This window comes from Schistocerca serialis, chromosome 12 (assembly GCF_023864345.2).
Source record: "Schistocerca serialis cubense isolate TAMUIC-IGC-003099 chromosome 12, iqSchSeri2.2, whole genome shotgun sequence".
NCBI classification, from domain to species: domain Eukaryota; kingdom Metazoa; phylum Arthropoda; class Insecta; order Orthoptera; family Acrididae; genus Schistocerca; species Schistocerca serialis.
The window spans coordinates 188,769,482-188,795,714 of NC_064649.1; the positions used below are offsets into that span (position 1 = coordinate 188,769,482).

At 42.0% G+C, this 26,233-nt stretch overlaps 1 protein-coding gene across 1 annotated transcript in view; it reads left to right on the forward strand.

Annotated features, from left to right (window-relative positions):
- Positions 1-26,233, forward strand: part of LOC126428204 (F-box/LRR-repeat protein fbxl-1-like) — a 190,378-nt gene that overhangs the window by 27,646 nt on the left and 136,499 nt on the right. Inside the window, exon 2 of the mRNA XM_050090117.1 lies at positions 5,632-5,939. Coding sequence (XP_049946074.1) covers positions 5,632-5,939 — 308 coding nt within the window. The remainder of the gene's footprint in view (positions 1-5,631; positions 5,940-26,233) is intronic.

Below are 26,233 nucleotides of genomic sequence, written 5' to 3' on the forward strand. Positions count from 1 at the left end.
AACTGCACGTGGACCAATTACTCGACGGGTCACGTCTGATCTGTAATAAGCAATGCTTTTAGTCACAACGAACTGCATCACTACGACTATAATGGAAATGAGAAATGGACACGCTTATGTATTAATCACGTTGTTATACAATGATGTTACTGTGATCAAAAAACTTTACCACGACGATACTAACCTGTAAAAAATTATTGTGCAGCGGATGGATATGAACTGTAATAACGACACGATGTGTATAGGTCAACGCACCTGAAAAATACGGACATTTTTCTTTGAAGTATTTCAAAACAATACTATGTAACTAAGAACATTCAACAATCTAAGTTGTATTGTGTTATAACAAATATTGTAAATTTAAAACTAAGTTACCTGTCATAGAATGTAGTCTTCATATGTAATCTTGGTTGACGACTGAAAAACGCGCGCACACGAACAATATGATCTGCAATACTGTGCCGCGTGATCTAACTGTACGATATAACGGCAGTGCCGCAGTTACACAGACGCTTCTGCGCATGCGCGCACTCTATCTGCCAACATTAGAACTTTTACGGCGCACCCGCGTCATTCAAATTTTGTATATAATGTGTATAATGTGTAATGTAAGTCATGTAAATAGTTGTAGATAACTTAGATTTTCTTGTGCCTTTAAGTGAATTGCTCGCCTGCAGGTGTGTCCTTTCGCCTCGCAATTCAGGGGGCAATATAAAGGCACATTTGCATGCCGAGCGTGAGTTTCCTCGGAAACGCGAAATATTAATTAAATAAATAATCAGTGACAAATAAATAAAGCCTATGGCACACAACTGCAGCACTGTGTCGCTGATAAAACAAAAGCACAATTACGTTACTCTTATGTTTGATTAAGAAAGAGAGAGATCTGGTTGAAGTGGTGCGAGAAGCACGTATTTTATTTTATTGTCTGGCACACCGCCATATTTCATGTTATAGAAGAATACTGCGAGTTGCAACCACACTAGGCACTCGATTCTGTAAAGAATTTATATTTATAAAAGTAAGTAGGATTATGAACTGTAGGCTTATTCATTGAATATATCTGATTTAACTAACTGTGTAACTTTTTTATGTTTAGTAGACAATCACCTCTGTACGACGTATTGGCATGGCTGGCAAATTATTGTAATATTGAGATTTAGATTATGAGTCCGCACCTACCGCAGCAGTCTTTGGAAACGATTTAATTACGAAGTCCGATTATTCAGTTTTATTTCACGGTCAACTACGAGTAACATTGCCTTTACGAAAAAGCCATTGTCAAGCGTCTGATAACGAATAATTAAACGTCCACGTTCCAGATAAGCAAATACAATTGCAATCACAATCACCATCATACAGATAGAATAATTAACATATTTAAAGTAACATTTTTTTTTAATTTATTTTATTTATTTTATAGTTACTGGCAGACGCGGTTCATGCGAAACACAAAATTCGGCACTTGTCACTTTCGGTTTTATATCACTCACAAATCGGTATTGATGAGGGTCAACCCCACAACGATAATGGGGATGCGCTCATTTGTTACACTTCTGTGAATTTACAATTTACTCCTCATTCGGCACATCCGCCATTGACACCATACTCGGCTCGACCACCCTTCTTGCCCATCTTCTCAGTACTGCCGCTCACTCGACACTCCTCTCACTGCCTCCTGCAGCGCTCGACAATCGACTCCTGTCTACTATTGACCTGGGTGTCGGATACTAGTATCTGTGTTCATGGGATCACATATCCCTTACAACATTAATCTCATTTCCTTCTTTCAAGACATTGTCCATTCTGTTCAGCTGCTCTTCCAGGTCCTTTGCTGTCTTTGAGAGAATTACAATGTCATCGGCAAACCTCAAAGGTTTTATTTCTTCTCCATAAATTTTAATTCTTTCTCCAAATTTTCTTTTGTTTCCTTTACTGCTTGCTCAATATACAGATTAAATAATATCAGGGATAGGCTACAACCCTGTCTCACTCCCTTCTCAACTGCTGCTTCCCTTTCATGCCCTTTGACTCTTATAATTGCAATCTGGTTTCTGTACAAGTTGTAAATAGTTTTTCGCTCCCTGTAAATAACACCTGCTACCTTCAGTATTTGAACAAGATTATTCCAGTCAACATTGTCAAAAGCTTTTTCTGAGTTTACAAATGCTAGAAACATAGGTTTGCCTTTCCTTAACCCATCTTCCAAGTTGTAGGGCCAGTATTGCCTCACATTTTTCAACATTTCTACAGAATCCAAATTGATCTTCGGTGAATCGGCTTCTACCAGTTCTTCCATTCGTCTGCAAAAAAATCGTGTTAGTATTTTGCAACCGTGACGTATTAAACCGATAGTTTGGTAATTTTCACATCTATCAACACCTGCTTTCTTTGGGATTGAAATTATTGTATTCTTCTTGAAGTCTAAGGGTATTTCACCTGTCTCGTACATCTTTCTCACCAGATGGAATAGTTTTGCCATGACAGGCTCTCACATGGCTGAGTGTTGTGGAGTGTTGTCTACTTCCCAGGCCTTGTTTTGACTTAGGTCTTTCAATGCTCTGTCAAATTCTTCAGCCGTATCATATCTCCCATTTCGTTTTCATCTATGTCATCTTGCATTTCCATAATATTACCCTCAAGTACATTACCCTTGTATATACCCTCAATATACTCCTTCCACCTTTCTGCATTTCCTTCTTTGCTTAGGGCTGGTTTTCCATCTGCGCTCATCTTTACAGTTGACCTCTAGCCATCCCTGCATAAGCATTTTGCCCTCCCTGTCGATCTCATTTTTGAGATGTTCGTATTTCTTTTTGCCTGCTTCATTTATGGCATTTTTATATTTTCTTCTTTCATCAGTTAAATTCAATAACTGCTGAGTTACTCAAGGATTTCTGCTAGCCCTCATATTTTTACCTACTTGATCCTCTGCTGCCTCCACTATTTCATCTCTCAAAGCTGCCCATTCTTCTTGTATTGTACAGTTAACCATTAGGATTTCAATACTCTCACCTGTGGGAGACATTTCTTTCGATCTTACACTGATACTTCTGGGTTTCCTACATCTATTGTTATCTGGATTGGATGGAGAGTCGCCTAACCGGAGAAACCCTTGTGTGAATCCCACACACAGTGAGTTACCTCTGATGTGTAGTGCATGCCTGACCTACTTAGGGAGTCCCTACAGTTCTCAACCCTATGGTGCAAGTCCAGGAAGTTGTAGCCTAGTTTGTCACACAACTTTTGAATTCTCTGGTTCAGTCCTTCCACTCTACTCATAACCAAAGGGCCACCATCACTTCCGGGGACAATGCTGCAAATTGTGAGCTTCATTGAAACTCCACGCACAATGCTGGTCCTCTCAACCTTCTCTGCCAGTTGTCGGAATGACACAAGAATGATTTCAGAGCCCAGACGACAGACATCATTTGTTCCAATGTGTGCCACAGTCTGTAGTTGGCTGCAACTTATTCTTTCAATGACTCCTGGAACAGCCCGTTCAACATGTTGAATGAGGCCCCCCCCCAGGCACTGAGTGCACCTGATGTTCTTTCCCGTCCCTTGCTGCCATTTCCCTGAGGGGTACCACCATTCACCGTACATTCAAAGTGCTGACGATTAATTGACCCCTACCCTTTTGCGTTTGCTTCCTCTCGACACTGGACAAAACAGGTTTCCCCACAACAGGTGTAGTGGGTCCCACTGGCTCAGTTTCAGTGAAAGACGGCACTTCGAACTTGTCAGTTAGGGGGATCGGTACGACAGTCTGAGTCCTCCTCGGTCACCGTCCGCCCTGTACAAGCCACGCAAAGTCAGTTGGACAGGTAATGACAGATCCTGTACTTTCTGCAGAGGAGGCAGGATCCACAGGAGAAGAGGTACCTCTGGTAGAGGTATCACAGGTACACGACTCTCGGGAGTTCTTCCGACACACCAATTCGCAGCAGCTGTCAATCGTTTGTCAGTAGTCGTGGTAATTTCCGACTGCTTCTGAACGTCGACCAACTCGTATAGTTTACATATATCTTGAGAAAGCCTGTTAAAATCTTCAAGAACATGCTTGTAATGATAATTCTATAAATATACTACATCCCCTTATATATATTGCTCACATAAGGATTGTGAGAACAAGAGAAGGTTATTTACAGCATGCAGAGGGGCATTCAAACAATCATTCTTCCTGTGCTCCGTACATGAATGGAATGGAAAGAAACCCTAATAGATGACACAGTGGGTCATCCCCTCTTCCACTCACTTTGTAATGAAGCAGGGTTGCCCACTGATATCCTGTTTTGGTTTTACACAGCTTTAGTAACTTAGTTAAGCAATGAACTTGTATTTTTTTTCATTTTCACTACTCAGATTCCGACTACAGATTCTGTGACGTTCAGCCTCATCGTACAGAATTCAGAAATAGTTTAAATAAAATTCCCCTTGTAAAATCTATTATTTCAGTACATTCTAATGTCCATTCTGAAAGTAATGAGCTAATTAGTTTTATTGGAAATGCATCATATTAACAGTTATGAACAATGACATATATTGTGCAATACATATTAAATAAAATTCGAGTGAGCTAATAGATCGAATTCAGCTAGAAGACTGCATCCAAAAGAAAGCCTAAATTTTACTGATTCCAGCAAAGTGTTTAAATTAACCTAAAGTCTATTAATTAAATAGATATTAAGACTTGAAATCTGCAGCCTGTATGACTTTAAGTGCCAATTGGGACCAAACTACTGTATAATTCCGAGATCTGTTTTGATACTTTTGCTACCTATATTTTCTTCGTAAAATGACTCCAGTCTCAACTTTGTAAGTGCATTAATTAAGAATTAAGTAAATTTGAATATGTAAAAATTATTGTTCAAGAGGTGCCATGGTTATAAGTCAGGAATTCCCACGGCGGATGCATAAGTTAGTTCCCTGTATTTAAATTGATACAGCTCACTCATGTTATTTAAGTAATAAAACCCTATAGTTAACTTCAAAACCAATTAGAAAGGATCATTTTAACCCTGGGAAATTATAAAGTATGATATATTAACTTGACGATTAAGTGTAAGAGGCCTGGTCACATGAATATTGTGTGTGCGAGTGATAACAAATAAATCACACTGTGGTTGACATAAATGTTCTACAGTGAATACGATCTTGACTTTTGATTTTGGAAAACTTAACCTAGGATCCTGGCTTCTTAATTTCAGTGTGATTTAGGTGAGACAGACGCAGCTACCGGGAAGACAATATTGAATAAGCAAAGCAAGGTAGGTCGAGAACACTGCGCACTATCTACTGGGTGAGGAAATGTTTCAAAACCGGTTCATCCAGTTGTGACATGAACTTTAAGTGGCACTAATACATGATACATGTCCCGGCACGCTCCAACTTCACTGCGGTTTGCTGAGTGTGGATGTAGATGGTGTTCTTACACTCATTTTCACATTAACGAGAATGCAGCTGTATAAATTCGTAGAGAATATTAATAGCAATACTGGTATTGAGAAGGTTGGTTTCAGTGTATGAAATATGACAATAGTAAATGAATAGTTACATCCCATAATGAGATGTAATCTATGGAAAATACTGATGTACTAACAAATACACTGCAATTTGTTCTCCCTGCAGCTCCTGAAGTACATATTTGAGAAGTGTCCGAAGATAGAGAAGCTGATAATCGCCAACAACTTACTGGCCGACCGACAGTACGCGGAGTTGGTGTCGCGCCTGGAACACTTGCAGAGCCTGGAAGTGTTCGAGAATCGGAGAGGTGCGGGGCCCGTGGTGCTGCGCTTCCTGGCAGACACCTGCTCGAAGTTGCGGGAGATAAACCTCAGCTGTGACTACCACCCACTGGAGGACGTCGAGTACTTCGTGAAGGCCAAGAGGGACACACTCACTTCTGCCACCGTGCGCTGGACCATGGCGGGGAAGAGGTGAGTCTGTCGGCATCTTTCTCCGCGTTCTGGTACGTCACCTAAATTCACACAGACGTAAAATACTCCACGAGCCAGTGTACGGTGCGTGGCGGAGGATACCTTTTACCACCTCTAGTCACTATCTTTCCTGCTACACTTGTAAATGGAGCAAGCTGAAAAGTGGCTATCTGTTCTCCTCTGTACCAGTGCCGATTTCTCTTACCTTACCTTTGTGGTCATTATGTGATACGTATGTCGCTTGCTGTAGAATCGTTCTGCAGTCTGTCACAAATGCCAGTTATCTAAATATTCTCAATAGTGCTTCACAAAAATGATATTTTCTTCCCTACAGGCATTCGGATTTCAGTTCTCAGAGTATTTCTGCAATACGCGTTGATCAAACCTGTAACAGATTTCAAATCTGAAATAATTGCATGTATTCCTTTAATCCAATCTGGTATGGATTCCAAACACTTGAGCAGCATTCAAAACACAAGTATTCTATTTGCAGACTTCTTTATAGCTAAGCTACATTTCCATAAAATTCTCCCAAAGAACTAAAGTCAACCACTTGCCTTCTCTTTACATACTCATTCCATTTCCTATCACTTTGCTACATTATGCCTAGATGTTCTGTCAGGCCACACACCACTAATACTGTATTCAGACATTACAGAATTGTTTTTCGTAGTCATTTTTATTAACTTACATTTCCCCACATTTAGAGCAAGCTGCCATCCATCTCATAAAATAGAAACTCTGTCTAAGACGTCCTGAATCTTCCTACAATCACTCAAAGATGACACTTTCCATAAACTACAGCATCAGAAAATTTTCAGTGTCAATGAACTTATTGTATGAAACTTCCTGGCAGATTAAAACTGTGTGCCAGACAGAGACACGAACTCGGGCAAGTGCTCTACCGTCTGAGCTACCCGAGCACGACTCATGAGCCATCCTCACAGCCTCAGTTCTGCCATTACCTCGTCTCCTACCTTCCAGACTTCACAGAAACTCTTCTGTGAACCGTGCAGAACTTATTGTATAGCGTATGGGGCCTGAAGATGGCAACACGAACATGAATTGCCGAAACTGGTTGCTTTCAAAATAAAATAAAATATCTTAAAGTGTACAGCTGTCGGTAAGGTTTATTGACATTGAAAAGTATATACTAGCCGATGTCCCCTAATTGCAACGGACCGACTGAGATTGTCAGAAAATTGTTGCTGTTCACCCTATCTGTCTGGTCATTTGTGTAAATAGATGTACAGAGGACAAGAGTGGTCCTAGCACACTTCCCTGGGGAAATCCTGATGGTTACTTTCTCTGTGAGGAACATTCACTGTCCTCATTGATGAGGATTTAAATTGGAAAAAACAAATTTTGGAATTCCTGAAACAACTTAGTTCACCCACATTTGCGCTTAGAAACATTGAAAATCCCACGGTAAGACAAAACAGTAAGCTGACATTTTGTATATTTTAATTCTACAACGTCATATGAAATAATTTTCTGGGATAACTCATCTTTAAAAAAGAAAGTCATCATAACTCAAAAAGGGCTGTAAGAATAATATGTGTTGCTCACCTGTGATCAACTTGTAGACATCTGTTTAAGGAGTTCTGACTACTGCTTCCCAGTGTATTTATCCCCTCATGAAGTTTGTTGTAAATAATACACTACAGTTTGAAAGGAGCAATGATGTACAAAATTACAATAGGAGAAGGAGAAATGACATTCATCACTCCACATTAAGGTTGTCTTTTGCACAAAAAGGGGTGCACAGTGCTGCAACTAACATTTTTGATCACTTACACAAGGACATAAAATGTCTGACAGGCAGCCAAGTAAAATTTGAAAACAAATTAAAAAACTTTCTACTTGACAACTCCTGTTCTGTACAAGAATTTCCATTATTGTAACATGTAAAATGTTGTGGGTAAGAATTACTAACTCACATCTGTATATTTAATACATAATAAAAAAAACTTATAAATGTTCAGCATATAGCCATATTTACAAATTAATTTGCACTGCGAACATCAAATAAGACTCGTTTGACGATTACGATTTATCATGCAAAAATGATCCGTGGAACACGAAATGAACTAACTAACTTTTCTATTACGTAAACACTCTTAGAGACGCTTACTTATCTGAGAACCTATTCTACGAGCTCGAACCTTCATTAACGGTCTGCTGTTTGGCATCGTGTCGAATGCTTCCTGCAGATCTAGGAATTTGCAGTCTGCCTGTTGCCCTCGATTTACAGTTTGCAGGACATCGTGTGAGAAGCGGACGAGCCGAGTTTCACCGGAATGGTGATATCTAGATCCCTATCGATTTTTGGATACGAGCTTTTCTCTCTCAAGAAGATTTGTTGTAATGGAAACTCCGGGTAGGAATATCGACAATGTAGAAAAAGACAGATTGCTACTTACCGTAAAGAAGACATATTTAGTTACAGACGAGCACAATTTAAAGACATTTATATAAAGCTTTCAGCCACAGCCATCATCAGTAAAAGAGAGACACGTGCCATTCGTACGTACAAGAAAGCATACCTCACGCAGACACGACAACCGACTTCAGTTTCTCGGGCCGGAATGCGACTGCGATGTGGGATACGAGCGACAATCTGGAGGGGCAAGGAAGGGGAAGGGGCGGTAGTGTACGAGTGCAGAGAGAGACAAACGCTGCCTAGCGGAGTGAGTGGGGACTCGAATGCTGACGAGTGCGGCGTTAGGAGGTCGTGGGACAGGTAGGTAGGGAAAACAAGGAGCAAACGAGGAGAGGAGCGAGGAAACGTGGGCAGGTGTAATGGCAGAGAATAGCAAACAAGGAAGGTGGGAGATGGGAATGGAGAGGAGATAACAGAATGTAGGGGAGTGGAAACTGTCGGATACAGAGTGCAGGAACAGTATGTTACTGTAGGTTGAGTTTGGGATAGTTACAGGAGCACAGTTCGGAAAGGCTGGTAGTGAATGGGAGGACCCAGATGCCCCGGGTAACGATGCAGGCGTCGAAATCGAGCAAATTATGTTCAGCTGCACGCCATGTCCCAGGGCGGTCCACTTCGCTCTCGGCCACAGTTTGGCAGTGGCTGTTCCTCCCGGTGGACAGCTGGCTGGTAGTCGTACTGATATGAAAAGCTGTGGAGCGGTTGCAACAGAGCTGGTAAATGGCGTGGCTGCTTTCACAGAAGGCCTGGCCCCTGATAGGGTGACAGCACTGGAATAGGGAGTGTTGGGTGACTGACTGAGCCAATTTTTCACCTCCGTCTTCCTCAGAGATATCTCGTCAATGTGCTAACACGAGGATCAGTAGTGTGTCACACAATTATGAGGCTAAGTAAGCAACATCGTTAAGCTTCAGAATCACCACTCTACCATTCCAGCATACCCCCATACTAAGGTATTTGGAATAAAACTGGTTGGACTGCATTGATTTGTACTATTTTTAGGTTGGGTCCTGCCTTCTATTGCACGATTCCTCCCACGTCGACTTACGAGGGTTGCCCAGAAGGTAATGCACCACATTTTTTTTTCTTCAACAACTCTTTATTGAACGTAATGAGAATTACACACACAAAATAATGGTATTTCATCTGTTGCTGTTGTTGTGGTCTTCAGTCCTGAGACTGGTTTGATGCAGCTCTCCATGCTACTCTATCCTGTGCGAGCTTCTTCATCTCCCAGTACCTACTGCAGCCTACATCCTTCTGAATCTGCTTAGTGTATTCATCTCTTGGTCTCCCTCTACGATTTTTACCCTCCACGCTTCCCTCCAATACTAAATTGGTGATCCCTTGATGCCTCAGAACATGTCCTACAAACCGATCCCTTCTTCTGGTCAAGTTGTGCCACAAATTTCTCTTCTCCCCAGTCCTATTCAATACCTCCTCATCAGTTAAGTGATCTACCCATCTAATCTTCAGCATTCTTCTGTAGCACCACATTTCAAAAGCTTCTATTCTCTTCTTGTTCAAACTAGTTATCGTCCATGTTTCACTTCTATACATGGCTACACTCCATACGAATACTTTCAGAAACGACTTCCTGACACTTAAATCTATACTCGATGTTAACAAATTTCTCTTCTTGAGAAATGCTTTCCTTACCATTGCCAGTCTACATTTTATATCCCCTGTACTTCAACCATCATCAGTTATTTTGCTCCCCAAATACCAAAACTCCTTTACTACTTTAAGTGTCTCAGTTCCTAATCTAATTCCCTCAGCATCACACAACTTAATTCAACTACATTCCAGTATCCTCGTTTTACTTTTGTTGATGTTCATCTTATATCCTCCTTTCAAGACACTGTCCATTCCGTTCAACTGCTCTTCCAAGTCCTTTGCTGTCTCTCACAGAATTACAATGTCATCGGCGAACCTCAAACATTTTATTTCTTCTCCATGGATTTTAATACCTACTCCGAATTTTTCTTTTGTTTCCTTCACTGCTTGCTCAATATACAGATTGAATAACATCGGGGAGTGGCTACAACCCTGTTTCACTCCCTTCCCAACCACTACTTCCCTTTCATGCCCCTCAACTCTTATAACTGCCATTTGGTTTCTATACAAATTGTAAATAGCCTTTCACTCCCTACATTTTACCCCTGCCACCTTCAGAATTTGAAAGAGAGTATTCCAGTCACAGAAGAATGGCTGTGTTAGCCAAAGAGTACACAGCCAGTCACAGTACTTACGCTTGCCACGAGGCACTGCTGGGCCATTTTGTGTGCAGCAGGAGAGTAATGCAGTTGTGCCAGTCTACAGTTCGTAGCCACGCTCAGTGGTCAGCCAGTGCCAACATTAGTCATCATCTGCAGCTCAGTATTGCTGCCATCGAGTCTTTGTTGCTTCATTCCAAGTTAGTCTTCAAATTCACCGGATTCGACATTTGAGATTACAAGACATTAAGTCATAACTGCACGATTTTTGACATGTATATTATGTCATTCTACAGATGCTTAGTCTAGTCGCGCCTTCTATAATTGATGACCAACTGATCATGGACTGCAGCAAAGTTAAGTAATAACTTCTTTCTTATTTTGTACTCCTGTTAATTAATTGTGTTTTCCTGTTGTAGCTACCGAGCAGTCTTGGCATAGTTGAACCCACGTTTCCACCTCCTCGGCTACCTCATCTTCGCCACCTCATGTTGACGGACTCGATTATGGTGGAAGATCGAGAGCCGTTGTGGGAAATGTGCCCTCTGCCCAGATGCGGTCGTACATGTTAAGCAGAAAGTGCTTGCCCTGCCCGAGCCTCCTCCACTCATTTCCGACGGATGAGAAGGCAGGAAAATGGCAGCCCAAGGTGTCGGAGATAGCAGTAGGGTCCACTGTGACATTGTCTGCTACTGTCAGGCCCGAAAATCCCAGAGATCTGTCAGAGATTGGCCCACATGGTGGGCGAGGGAGTGGAATGTTAAAAGAGCTAATGAATGAAACCGAACTAGATTGTTTGCTGTCCTGAAGAAGGTGATGACACTGTGCACACAACTGTTTACAATGAATGCAGTTTGCCATTGTAGGATTACGGTTAAAAATGCAGAGAGCACGTGTCCACACACAAATTGCGTCGCGGCGTGCCTCGGTCCACCGAGAGACCGGGGGGCGCAGCGTGGTGAAGAGAAAGTGTGAGGAATGGAATGTTGTGTCACAGTAATGATAACATCTGCAAGATACTCTACCTGGTCAGCACAATGTTTGTCGAAGGTCACCAGAGAGGAGTAGAGCCTCCAGTCAGACTTAGTAAGCTGCCATTTGGGTGTGCACGTAGATGGGATAGGAGTCAGCAAACAGATATTACACGGGAAAAACGGTCACTCGATTACGTGTCAGAGAACGTACGCCTCAGACAGTGGGCGAGCTGGTCAGTGCAGAAGGATAGCTCCAAATGGGAATAGGTGTGCGTGAAGTCTGAAAGGAACATGGGTGCTCCTACATTAAGGCAGAGGAGGTTAATTTGATTGAGAAGGTCAGCCGAGAGGTCACCTCTCCGACACATTCTGGTAGAACCCCAAAGGGGCCGATGCACATTAAAGTCACTGAGCAGCAGAATGGGGTGAGGTAGCTGCCCAATAAACTCTAGAAAGTCTGCCCCGGCGATATCAAATGACGGAGGGACATAAATGGTACAGAAGGAAAAGGTCAAGTGAGGAAAGAAAAGGCAAATTGCAACAGCTCGGAGATGGGTAATCGGAGAGGTGGATCGACTGTAAACATCATCCCGTACGAGCTACAAGGCTCCTCCACGAGGGGGAGGAGGTCAAAACAGACTGGAAAGAAATGCGAGAGCTCAAAGTGGTCGTGAGGATGCAATATTGTTTTCCCGGAGGCAGAGGATGAGTGGACACTGTGATTCTAAGAGCACCCATAAATTGTCGTCGTCGGATCGAAGAACGCAAACGTTCCACTGGAGGAGAGTCACGACGAGGAAAACACGGAGGGGTGTCACCTCGGCGGCTGCCGAGTGCCGGCCTACGTATACCTGTCACTACGGGACACGGAAGCGGGAACATCCCACTCCGTGAAGCCTACAGGAGTGTCGGCATTCTCCGTCTGTCGGCCTGCGTATTCCAGGGCAGAAAAACAGCCGAGAGTGCACACCGGCGACACAGAGTTCGGCCAGGTGAGGGTATCACGTGGGGACAGCGTCGCAGGGGAGACCGGCCGCCTCCGTTCCACTTCTCGGAGCCTTTCCGGTTGGCAGACGAAGACTCTGATGTCGGCTGGCTGGAGGGATGTACAAAAGTCTTTGTAGGAGTGTTCCTTCTGTCCTTTATGCCTGCCGGTTGTGTAGCAGGTGGCTTAACCCTGAGAGGCGAAAATTTGTCGCACAGCTGGAGGAGGAGACGGGGACGCTACCGGGACACCGAGCAATTTCACAATCGCGGTGCTAAATATTAGGTCGGACGTCTGCACGGCCGGGTCCTCCGTAGAGCGAGAACGATACTGTAGGTGCCAGGCGGTAGGACGTGGGGTTTACGAGTAGCCGACAACTTACGAGCAGCCGGGTAATGCAGTTTTTCCTTCACTCATATCTCCCGGACAGCCGACTCGTCGAGATACGCGGGATAATCGCAGGAGGATTTGGCACGGTCGTCAGCGCTGTCGCTGCAGCGGGGAGAAGGAGGTGGGCACTCGCCCTCGTGAGTGTCACTACCGCAGGTTACACATCTGGCCGGGAGTCGACAGGACTCTCAGGTGTGGTTGTAACGGTGACACCGGTAGCAGTGCGTCGGGTTTGGAATATACAGTCTGACTGTGATAACTTCATCACCTGCTTTGATCTTTGACAGAAGAACCACTCTGTCAAAAGTGAGAAACAGAGTGCGTGCGGGCACTGAGGAGGCATCTACCTTTTTCATCACACGATAGACTGCGATGGCACTCCGATCGGAGAGGTATGTTCGGATTTCTGCCTCAGTCAGACCGTCGAGTGGTGTAGTGTAAATAACACCGCAGGAAGAATTCCGCATTCGGCGGGCCTCGACACCGACGGGATAGCCGCGAAGGAGCGGAGCTGCGAACAGTGTCACGCCGGAGAGTCAGAAGTAGCCTTCGAAAGCAAAGTGACATTGTGTAAATGAGAGCAGGAGTTCACAGGGCCAGCAGTTGCATCGACACCTTTCCGGGTAATATACGGATTTAGCGTAGTGACTGACCGTCTTCAATATGTGAAACCACGTGGAAGTGTGGTGCAGCTGGGAGGGTCTTTTGAATCATTGGCCTCATTCCGTTTATGTTTTGTAGACGTTGAAGGTGAAGACGATTGGCTCGTTGCGAGAAAATCCCCCACGATTTTCGGCATCTCCGACGGCGTGCTCCTTACTACTGGGGGGCACACGTCGGAAGGGGGCACACTTGCCTCAGACGATTGCTCACACTTCAGATTGCACCTCACAAACACCTAACACGGGGAGGAAGAAGAAAAAAGGAGGACATCGAACGCCGAAACGGAGGAAGGATAGGAGAAGGGGAACAAGGAAAGAAAAAAGAAATGAAAAATAGTGCAGAGACTGTTCTGATATTGGCCACTGAAAATGCAAAACACCTTTCCAGAAACATTCCGGACACGTTCCCCGAGGGAGAAGAAATAGAACAGTGTGAGGATATACGTGCAGCACCGAAGGGAAACTGTGCTGCAAAGGCAGCGGCCTCACGGTAGCCGAGCACGGACCCGACGAAGAGTGGCGAGTCCCGTGAGGGGTTGGGAACCGGTGGTCTGGTACTTCGGTCAGCCCGAGTGTGGCTTTTAGGTGGTTTCCTGCACTCGTGTAGGGAAATGCTGGGCTGGTCCCCAATCTCCACTCGGTACAAATATCTGTAATATACGGTTACACAAAGGACAAAGTTTACACGATCCATAGTCGTGTGGCAGCCACAGCTCTCCTCCCTGACGTTAACTGGTGACTGTGGCACCAGGAAGGGTAGCCTCAAATTTAAAATAAAAACAAAATCTGCCAAATCGTGTTAAATAGTAGTGCCTTATGATGGGGTAAATGCTAGGATAGACAGTCAGTGTTTGTGACGAAATTTTATTTTGCAGAACAACCTGATTTTTGATATTTCATAGTACCGTGCAGTCAATAAATTTCAGCATCAATAATAATACTTCCTAGGACAATGACCTGTACTGCTCTATAGTACTAAGTTCCTTAATTTAAAAAATTCTTTAATTTTTATCTAATTTTCAATAATTTAGAATGTACTTGTATTTAATTATTTAATTTTGCATGTGAACATGTAATCAGGAGTATACTGCATAAATTACACATAAAAAATAGGACATGTTTAATCAATTTACAAATGTATGTGAATTACTGAGAGACATAAGGAAATTTGTGTTAATTATATTACACTGCTTGATAAAATTATACAACCATAAATTATATGAGCCACTGAGAACCATAAGAGGCCAAAGCGTATCATCATTGATTGAGACTGTAGCATTTATTTATGCTTCTGACATCCATCAATCTTAGGCTGTGTCACGTTGTATGTATGAACAGTCACGAAAAGCTATCTCACTGGCGTCTCTGATATTCGGTTTGATGATGGTTTGCTTGAGGCCCTTGTGGTTATTAGTGTGTGTGTGTGTGTGTGTGTGTGTGTGTGTCAGTTGTACAGAAAGTGCAAAATTGCTAAGCAGGAATGGCTAATGGATGAATGCAAGGCTACAGGAGCACGCATTACTGTGGGGAAAGATAGATGCCATGTAGAGGAGCATTAAAATGACTTTCGGAGAAAAGAGAAACAGCTGTACAAATATAATGAGCTCAAGTGGCTCGCCAGTACTATGCAAAGAATAGAAAGCTGAACGGTGGAAGGAGTGTGTAGAAGGACTTTACAATGGAAATCAACTTGAAAGCAAAAGGATGATGAAGTAAATGAAAATGAGACGGGGGATCTTATTGTGCGAGAAGCATTTGTTGGAGCACTGAAGGTTGAAATAAGGCCCCAGGAGAAAATGACATTCCCTCAGAATTATTGAGATCCTTGGGAGAGTCAGCCATGACAGAACTATTCCATTGTGTGTGTACAAGGTCTGTTCAAAATATTCCAGAACATTTGTAATTTAGAGTGAAATGTGGTTGGCATCCGCGTATGCTTGTGTTTAATGTGTTTCATTGTTGTATTTCTGTTAGTTATTGTTGAGTGCTGCATTTAGTAGAATGTTGTGTTGCACAGTTTGTGAATTTCGAGATGGAAGAGCTAGAGGAGCAATGCATCTGCATTAAATTGTGCACGAAACTCAAGAAAATCTGCAGAGACACTCCAAACGATGCAGGAAGCCTACGGTGATGAGTGATTAAGTCGTACTCTGTGTTACAAATGGCTGACACAGTTTAAAAATGGCTGGACAGAAGTTAGAGATGACCCTCATTCGGGACACCCTCCGACGTCTACCACTGACACTCGTGTCGGTAACATCGACAAAATTGTGCGATCCAGTCACAGACTGACTGTCCGAGAGATTTCGGAAGAATGTAACATTTCAATTGGACCGTGTCATGAAATCTTGACACAGCATATTGGAGTGCTATGTGTTGCCAGCAAATTCGTCCCACAGCTCGTGAGTTGAGACCAGAAAGATCTTCGCCGTGCAACCTGTGAAGGGCTCTCGCATTGCACAAATGAGAATGAGATGGTCCTTAAGAGTATCATAACGGGTGATGAGATGTGGGTCTACAGTTATGATGTTGAGACTCAGGTTCAATCTTCACAATGGATCGGGAAGGATTCTCCGACACCAAAACTAGCTCATCAGGTCAGATCAAATGTCAAAGCGACGCGGACAGTTTTCTTTGACTTTGAATGATTAGTTCATCTTCATCACGAATTTGTTCCACAGGGACAAACTGTTAACCGATGGTAGGATTGGGACGTGTTACGAAGCCCAATAAAATGTGAGAAGGAAACAGCCTGAAAAGTGGCGAGACAGTTCACGGCTCTCGCTTCGCGATAACGCGTCCACACATCTCTCCCTGTTGCTGCACGACTGTAGCACAAAAAATGAAATCACTGTGCTGCCTGATGCTCCGTACTCTCCAGACCTGGCCTCTGTGGACTTTTTTTATTTTCGAAGTTGAAATCCCTTTTGAAAGGACGAAGATCTGCAATGATAGACGACGTAAAAGAAGATTTTAAAACAGTGTTTTGCGTAATCCGTCTAGAGGCGTACCAGGACTGCTTCCACATGTAGAAACGACATTGCGAGTGGTGTTATCAATTGTGGTGGAGAGTATTTCGAAAGAGAGCGTGTAGAAATAGAAGGTAAGCATAGACAAATTTTTTGGACAAAGTTCTAGAATTATTTGAACAGACCTCGTAAGGTGTATGAAACAGGCAAAATACTCTCCGAGTTCAAGGAGGGTGTCACGATTCCAATTCCAGAGAAGGCAGTTGCTGTACTTACAGTTGTGTATTCTACTGGACCAACGGTTTACTAAACCATTGTTGCAAAATACTGACACCGTGAGGACAAGTCAACGAATAAGTCACAAATATCAGTTTACCTTATACTGTGTTTAAATCGTGCATACATACTTTGCCAGCAGATAGTGGCACGTGTACACATTTAGAGGCTGCAGGGAAGTGTACACGAGTAGAATAGTATGTGGTCATGCATTTCTTGTGGGTGGAAGGGCTGTTCACAGGGGAAGTGTATCGTGAAATGGGTCCCGTGTATGTTGACAACTGTTTATCACAGAAATCTGCGTTCACTCGGATCAGGAGTTTATAAAGGGAAGGCAAAGCGTCAGAGATTGGGAGCGTGCTTGCTGTCCTGCAGTGGTTGCAACTGAAACCGAGAAGCAGTGTGTGGAGCAGATAATTCGTAACGAGTGGTATGTGGCGATCAGTGACGTAGCACGTGCTGTTGGCTGTTCGTGTCAAACAGCTTACACTATAATGGGTGAGCAGCTGAAGTTTCATAAAGTTTGTGCACAGTGGTTGCCTAGCATGGTGACTGAGGAGCACAAAATGAATATAATGGGCTTTTCTCAACAGCACCTCATTCGATACTCTGGGGAAGGAAGGAGGGAAGGAGGGAAGGAGAGAATTTAGTGGCACAAATTGTTGCAGGGGTCAAGTTTTGGGTTCACCACTTTCAACCAGAGACCAAACGACCATCCACGGAACGGAAGCATTCTACCTCCTCGACAATAAAAACACTGAAGGCCATTCCGTCAGCCTGCAAGATTCTGCTCACCACGTTTTGGGACACGTGAGGGCTGTACTGGTGAAATTCCGGCCTCACGGTGAGGCACCGAATGCCGTGTCATACTGCACGAGTGTGTGGGAACTCTTGACACACCATTCACCACAAATGTAGTGATTCCTCTAGATGACAGTACCTGCCCTCGTACAGAAAGACAAATACGGGACCTGTTACCAATATTTAATTGGGAATGCTTTGAACAGTTGCCCTACGGTCCCAACTTACCCTCGGAAGACTTCTTTGCTGCCAGTTATTGAAGGCTTGTAAAAAGGTGGGATAAGTGTCTGAATGTACAGTGTGAATATGTAGCAAAGTGAAACAAATTTCAGGAAGTTACTTCGATTTTTATTGCCTCTAGCCTGTTTTGCAACTTATTTATTGACACGCCATCACACTTACAGAGGTACGGGAAAACTAGTAGAAGCTGGCCTCGAGGAAGGTCAGTTTGGGTTCCAGAGAAATGTAGAAACACACAGGGCAATACTGCCCCTGAAGTTAGCTGGCATAAAATACGGGGAGTGAAAGGATATTTATGGCACGTACAGAAAGTAGACTGCAGATGTAAGAGTTTAAGGGCACGAAAGTTGCAGTGCCGTACAGTATCGATACCGTGCCAGGCAGAACGCATCCGCTGCCGTCTTGAAGCCACATCTCTGGTCGTACACGTATGTAGCACCACTGCTGAACTGGATAAGAAGACACTGCAATGAGCCAACTAGTAGTCTATGAGTGAAGGTTATAGTGGCATTTCTGTATTTTGATCATTTATAATGATTAGGCTCTGTCTAATGGAATCTCTTGGACATGCTGTACGAATTTACGTAAACAGCAGTGCCACTGTGATTGTGCGTACTTCTAATCGTATCTGCTCTCTGTCTAAGCACCCGCTATTCCATGACACCCGCCACGTGTGGATCCGACGAAAGGGAAGCAGTGCTGCAAAGCGAGGAAGATGGGGTTGTAGCCTAAACCAGGTGTCGTTCAGTCTGTTCACTGAGCAAGCAGTAAAGGAAACTGGGAATAAATTTGAAAATGGAATTAAAGTTCAGGAAGAAGAAATTAAAAGCTTGAGGTTTCCTGATGACTTTGTAATTTCTGTTAGTGTCGGGAGAGGGGTCGGAAGAGTAGGTGAACAGAACGGATAATGTCTCGAATAGAGGATATTAGACGAACGTCGACAAAAGCAAGACAGGGTAGCAGAATATAGTCGAATTAAAATGGGCTGTGGCGAGAGAATTAGATTGGGAAATTGGACACTAAAAGTAGTGGAGGAGTTATGTTATCTGAGTAGCAAAATAACATAATTGCTGGATTAGAGAGGATGTAAAATGCAGGTTATCAATAACAAGAAAAGCATTTCTGAAAAAGAGGACTCTGTTAACATCAAATTCAAACTTAAGTGTCAGAAAGTCCACCTCTGCAACCAAACGATTAATGTTGCTGCCTTCAGTGTGGAGGTCGCAGGTTCAATTCCTGGTACCTCTTCAGATATCTTTTGAGATAGGGAGATATGGTACGGTATTCACTCAGCCCTTGTGAGGTCAAATTAAGAAGCAACAGCATCATCAGGATTCATCTGGTGGCTACAACGGCTGGAGCAATTGTCAGCATGCCGATCACACGTTCCACCGTCGTAGACCGCTCCTCGTAGTGCCTTTTAGGCAGCAGTTGGCCAGCCAGAACAGGCCTAAGGCCTAATCCATGAGCGGTGTTTACGTTTATGTTAGGAGACCTTTCCTGAAGGTACTTGTGTGGAGTCTACACTTGTATGTAATTGGGACGTGATTGATAAGCAATTCAGACAACAGTAAAACAGATCCTTTTGAAATATGGTGCTACAGAAGAAAGCTGAAGGTTAGATGAGTAACTGACAAAGAGGTACTCTGTGCAATAGAGGTAACATAGATTTAGGATTGTCTGACGACAATGCTCTCACCATTGAAATCCCTTTAAGGTCAAACGACGATAAAGGTATAAATAATATTTACAAAAGAAACTTCTCTGTGGACAGCTGTCATCTGTTCATAAGTATCTTAGAAAAGAAAAACTGGTTAGATGTTATGAAACAAACAAGTACAGATGAGGCATATAGTGTATTTTCATCGAATTATCTGATGAACTTTGATATGTGTTTCCCAAAGAAACTGACCAGAATCAAGTCTAATGGACACGTAAAGTCAGGTTCTCGGATGACTCTTGGCATTAATAAATCGTGTGAAAAAATGAAAAAACTCAATTCAGATTTGAGGGAGTGTGCAGATACTGATTTTATAGAATATGTCAAAACGTATAGGAAAATATACTGCCGAGTAATTGCAAATGCAAAGTTAATAAGTAATGACATGGAAATAAAACAGTCCAGAAATAAAACTAAAATAGCATGGGAAATTGTGAGAAAGGAAACTGGGGTACCTATCAAAGATAAGGAAATTATTCTAAAAGATGAGGAGAATAAAATGTTAGATAAATATGCCATGCCCAGTTATATAAATAATTACTTTTTAAATATACCCCAGACATTAAGCGGGAATTATGGGGAGCAGATGAGGAGAGCAGCACCCAAGGCACCCTGCAGTATGACGGCAGTCCCAACATACGAAAAGGAAGTTTTAAAAATGATTAAAAGTCTCAAGTCCAACATGTCAGCTGGAGTAGTTGAGGTGTCAATAATAATAGCAAAGAAAACAGCTAATCAAATAGCGAAACCATTGGTGCATGTAGCAAACGTGTCAATGGCTGAGGGAGTGTTTCCACAGAAACTGAAAATTTCTAAAGTCGTCCCCCTGTTGAAAAAGAGAATTAAGCTTAAAATAGAAAACTACAGACCTGTCTCACTTCTCCCAACTTTCTCAATGTGTGACTCTGTATTTCATTTGTATCTGTAAAACCTTAATCTTAATATCCACAATCTGGTAAACAGTAATCAGCACAGTTTTCAAGCTGGGAGAAGTACCGAAACAGCTGTACTGGAATACACAAAAGAAATAATCAGTAAATTGAGAGAGGGAAAAAGTGTAGTTGGATTAAATCTAGATCTGTCAAAAACCTTTGACACTGTTGACCACAGCATACTTTTGGAAAAACCTGAAGCTATAGGTATTAGAGGACCGGTAAAAAAGTGGTTTGAGTCGTATCTGGAAAAGAGGATGCAGGTAGTTGAAATTACAGCACCAAATATTAACCAAAAAATTAAACTAAGGTCAGGTCCAAGGGAGGTCACTGTAGGAGTACCCCAAGGAAGTGTATTAGGCCCTTTGCTATTCCTCATTTATATTAGTGATATCCGGGTGTCAGAGGGAAAAGCTAGAATCGTGTTATTTGCTGATGATACTAGTTTCATAGTTAGTGATATGAAGCAGTCATTGCACAGTGCTGTGGACCATGTCCTACAAGATATACAAAAATGGTTTAGTGCAAACAAGCTAACAGTGAATGAAAAAAAAAACTAATTATGTGCAATATGGAAAAATAAGTGAACATGATGACCTAAATGCCACCATGGAGGACAAACAACTTGAGTACAGTGTGCAAAATTCCTGGGTATGCACAGTGATGAGAAGATAAACTGGAAGGACCATTTGGTGAGCTTAGCACTAAAACTAAATTCAGCATGTTTTGTACTTAGAATAATTTCAAGAGTTTGTAGTAATGACTGTACCAGATTAGTATATTTTGGCTATTTTCAGTCCATTGTGTCGTATGGGATAGTATTCTGGGAAAAAATAAATTGTCGTCTAAATGAGACTTTCAAATTGCAAAAATGCGCTATTCGGATAATGAGCCAGAGCCCACCTCAAACACATTGTAGGCCCCTTTTTAAAGCATTGAAAATTTTAACAATTCCATAATTATACATTCTGAAATTTCTGTTGATGATCAAAAGAAATCAGGACAAAATTAAAACCAATACAGACTATCATAATTACGATACACGGCAATGTAAAGATCTCCCCTTACAAGCTGTAACAAGGACCCGAAGTCAGAAACATGTTTGTAATCAAGGAATCATACTTTTTTAATGCACTACCAAAACATATCAAAGAGCTGGAAAATGAGGATAAATTTAAAACTGTTATAAAGAGTCACATGCTTGACAAATGTTGATACAGTGTAAGTGAATTTCTAGGCTCAACTGTATTAGAATATAAAGAACCACATGCTTGACAAATGTCACTACAGGATAAGTGAATAGCTCTGCTCAACTGTATAAGAATATATGATATCATAAATGTGACAAATGAAATCACAACATCAAGGAATAGGTCTGTTAAGCACATAAGAAATTATGTTATAAAAACACTTATTAGTTGTATATTGTATTAAACATAAGATAGATTCATATGAATTCAGCATAGAAAAACATTTTGTTAAGATATTATATAGTTGTTGAAATGTATCCTGACAAATCCTATATCACAAGTGTGATCATTGGGATGATAATAAATAAATAAATAAATTGGGGGGAAAATAACTCCCTGGCACAATATGGCTAAAGGAAGGAGTAGCTCGATACAGCACAATCTGCAGCATTGAGGAGTAATTAATTTGGTGGTGAAGGGAAGTATATTTGATTATAATGCTTTACTTGGACTGAAGTTCAAAATACTTTTCAGTTACTGGTGCCTGCTATATGAAGCGGACTTTGAAGGAATATGAGGAAACTCTGTACACCATAATAAATCTCCATTTCATCGCAATAATATAATAGTTTTGTTGTAATACTTCCTTCTTTTGTTTACCCACCTCAGTGTAGAAAACTATTAGTAGATCAGTTTTCTTGGATTTAGTAAAATAATTTGTTCTTATTTTTAAGTCAAAGACAACTACCACTCATTGCTGTAATAAAAGGCTTATTACATTCTCTGAGTTTCTAATTGCAATCTTCCATTTGGGCTAAATGGGTCTTTAATGCTTATTTTCCATATAACTTCCCAAACTCTGTGCAAAATAAATAAAAATACCCAGTTGCAATTTTTTTTTAAATTGTGAATAATTCCTCTCACTACAGATAATGTGATATTGTGAATTGTGATAATTGTGATAATTCCTCTCACTACTCACTATGAATCTACATTATACATTCACAAATCATTTCCTATGATGAACAGGTGGAAAATAATTCTACTGGCAATAGGCAATAACTGAACATTTTCTTAATATAAATTACACGGTACAGTTACAGAGCCGTCAACTTTTTTTTATTGACTATACAGCTGCCGTGTTCTCACCTTTGCTGACTGTCAGCTAAAAAATCGTGGTGCCTGGTGTTGCATCAGATGAGAAAGATGATACCACACTGTCAGTATTGTAAACTCCACACGAAATGGAGAATGAGAAAACATTTGAGTAAATGTATCGAAAAGAAACTAAACTAAACTACGCCCGAACAGGCCGTGAAGGCACAACGGTACCAACCGGCTGCCGTGCCGTCCTCAGCCCACAGGTGTCACCGGATACAGAGGGAGACGTGGTCAGCACACTGCTCTCCCGGCCGTACGTACGTTTAAGAGACCGGAGCTGCCACTTCTCGATCGAGTAGCTCCTCAGTTTGCCTCGCGAGGGCCGAGTGCACCCCGTTTGCCGACAGCGGTCGGCAGATCGGATGGTGACCTGTCCGAGTGCTAGCCCGGCCCGACAGTGCTTAACTTCGGTAATCTGGTGGGAACAGATGTTACCACTATGGCAAGGCCACTGCCAAATGTATTGAGATGAAGCTAACGTAAATGCTGTGAAGTATAAAATTATGAATGTTTGCCTGATGTCATTTGGGCAGGGAATGTTAGTAAGACTACATATTTTAGAGGCAGACCAGAACTTAATTACAGGAAAGAAGGAAAGACATTCAAACAAGTGTAGGCTGAGTGGTTATTCAGAGATGAAGAGGCAGACAGCTGCATCAAACTAGGCAACTCGTACAAATCTCTGGATGTAAGAATTTGTAGGGAAATTGAACTGAACTGTTTTGTAGCCTCTGCCATAGGTAAACAGGTGGCAGACTTTGGTTCATTGGTAGAACACTAAGAAAATAGAATGAGTGCACAAAAGAGATTGCTTGCAAAACACTTCTGCAATCCATTCTAGAATAATGCTCAGGTGTGTGAGACCCATACCAGACAAGATTGATAGGGAATATTCAGAGGATAGAAAGAAAGGCAGCCCAAATGATCACAGGCTTGTCTGACCCGTGAGAGAGTGTCACAGATATACTGCGGATACTGAATTGACAGACTCATCTACATCTACATCTGCATCTATACTCTGCAAACCACGGTGAGCTACACGGCGGAGAGTATGTCCCGTTTTACCAGTTACTGGGGTTTCTTCCTGTGACATTCGTGTATGGAGCATGGGAAGAATGATTGTTTAAATGCCTCTGTGTGTGCAGTAATTATTCTAATCGTACCATCGCGCCACCTCTGTGAGCAATACGTAGGGAGTTGTAGTACATTCCTAGAGTAATTATCTAAAGGCAGCTCTTGAGGGATCATTAACAGAGTTTGTTGGGATAGTTTACATTTATCTCCAAGAGTCTTCTGGTTCAGTTCCTTCAGTATCTTTGTGACAGTCTCCCACAGATTAAAAAACCTGTGACCATTAGTGTTCCTCTTCTCTGTATACATTAATATCCCCTGTCAGTCCTATCTGGTACAGCTCCTACCCACTGGAGCAATATTTTAGGATAGGTCACACGAGTGATTTGTAAACAATCTCTGTTGTAAACTGATAGCACTTCCCTAGTATTCTACCAATAAACTGAAGTCTACTACGTGCTTTATCCATGACTGAACCTATGTGGTTATTCCATTTCATGTACCTACAAAGCATATACAAGCACCTGGTTGTAGAGATGGCTGATTCCAGCAGTGACTCATTGGTATTTTGGTCATAGGTTACTACATTTTTTTCATTTTGTGAAGTGCAAAATTTTACATTTCTGAACATTTAGAGCCAGTTGCCATACTCTGCATCATGTTGAAATCTTATCAAGATCTGACTGAATATTTATGCGGTTTCTCTCAATTAGTACTTCATTATAGATAGCTGAATCATCTGCAAAAAGACTGGTTTTACTATTCATATTGCCTACAAGTCATTAATATACAACATGAACAGCAATGGTCCCTGGTGCACAGCCAAAGTTACTTCTACATCTGATGATGGCTCTCCATCCGAGATAACAGGCTGCACTCTCCCTACCAAAAAGTCCTCAACCCAGTCACAAATTTCATTTGATACCCATATGATCATACTTTTGACATTGCAGTACTAAGACAATTGCTTTTTGGAAATCGAGAATCACTGCGTCTACCTGGTTGCTTTGATCCAAAGCTTTCAGTATGACATGTGAGAAAAGTGCAAATTGGGATTTTCACATGATCAATTTTTTAAAAAACCGTGCATCACTTCTACAACGCTTCTTGTAGATGAGTGTGACCTGTGCCATTTTTCAAAAATTCGGCACGGCTTTTTGTTCGAGGATCTACGATAGATTGTAGTGAGGAGAGGGGTTAACTTGGCTGCAAATTCAGCAGAGAATCTGACAGGAACTCCATTGGGCCCTGGAGCTTTGTTTAGTTTTAACAATTTCAGCTGTTTCTCAGCACCATTGACACTAACACTTATTTAATTCATCTTTCCAGTGGTTTGAGGATTAAATTGGAGCAATTCTCCTGGGTTTTCCTTTGTAAAGGAACATTTGAAAATTGAGTTAAGCATTTCACCCTTTCATCTACATCTACATCATACTCTGCAAGCCACCTAATGATGTGTGGTGGAGGGTACTTTCACTACCACTTTTTGACCCTGCAACCCTGTTCCAGTCCTGAATAGTGTGTGGGAAGATTGATTGTCGGTAAGTCTCTGTATTGGCTCTAATTTCTTGAATTTTCTCCTCGTGGTTAATACACGGGATGTATGTCGGGGCGAAGTAATATGTTGTCTGACTCCTCCTGAAAAGTGCTGTCCTGAAATTTCAATAGGAAATCTCTCCGTGATGCACAATGCCTCTCTTGTAACATCTACCAGTGGAGTTTGTATAACATCTCTGTAATGCTCTCTCGCCAGCTAAAAGATCCCGTGATGAAATGTTCTGCTCTTTGTTGGATCTTCTTTATCTTCTCTACCAGTTCTACCTGATAGGGATCCCAGATAGATGAACAATACTCAAGAATCAGATGAACAAGTGCCTTATAAGCCACTTCTTTTGTGAATGAGTTATATTTCCTTAAGATTCTTCCGATGAATCTGAGTCTTGTGTCTGCTTTTCCCAGTATCTGTTTTATATGGTCATTCCACTTAAGGTCACTCTGGATAGTTACACTTGGATATTTTATGGCAGACACTGTCTCAAGGTGTTTGTCATCAATAGTGTAGCTGTACAGTAATGGATTTCTTTTTCTATGTATGCGCAAGATGTTACATTTATTTATGTTCAGGGTCAACTGCCAGAGTCTGTTCCATTCATCAATTCTCTACAGGTTGTTCTGCAAATTCTTATTATCTTCTGATGTTGCTACTTTGGTATAGACAACTGTGTCATCTGCGAATAGCCTTAAAGAGCATCCGATGCTTTCTT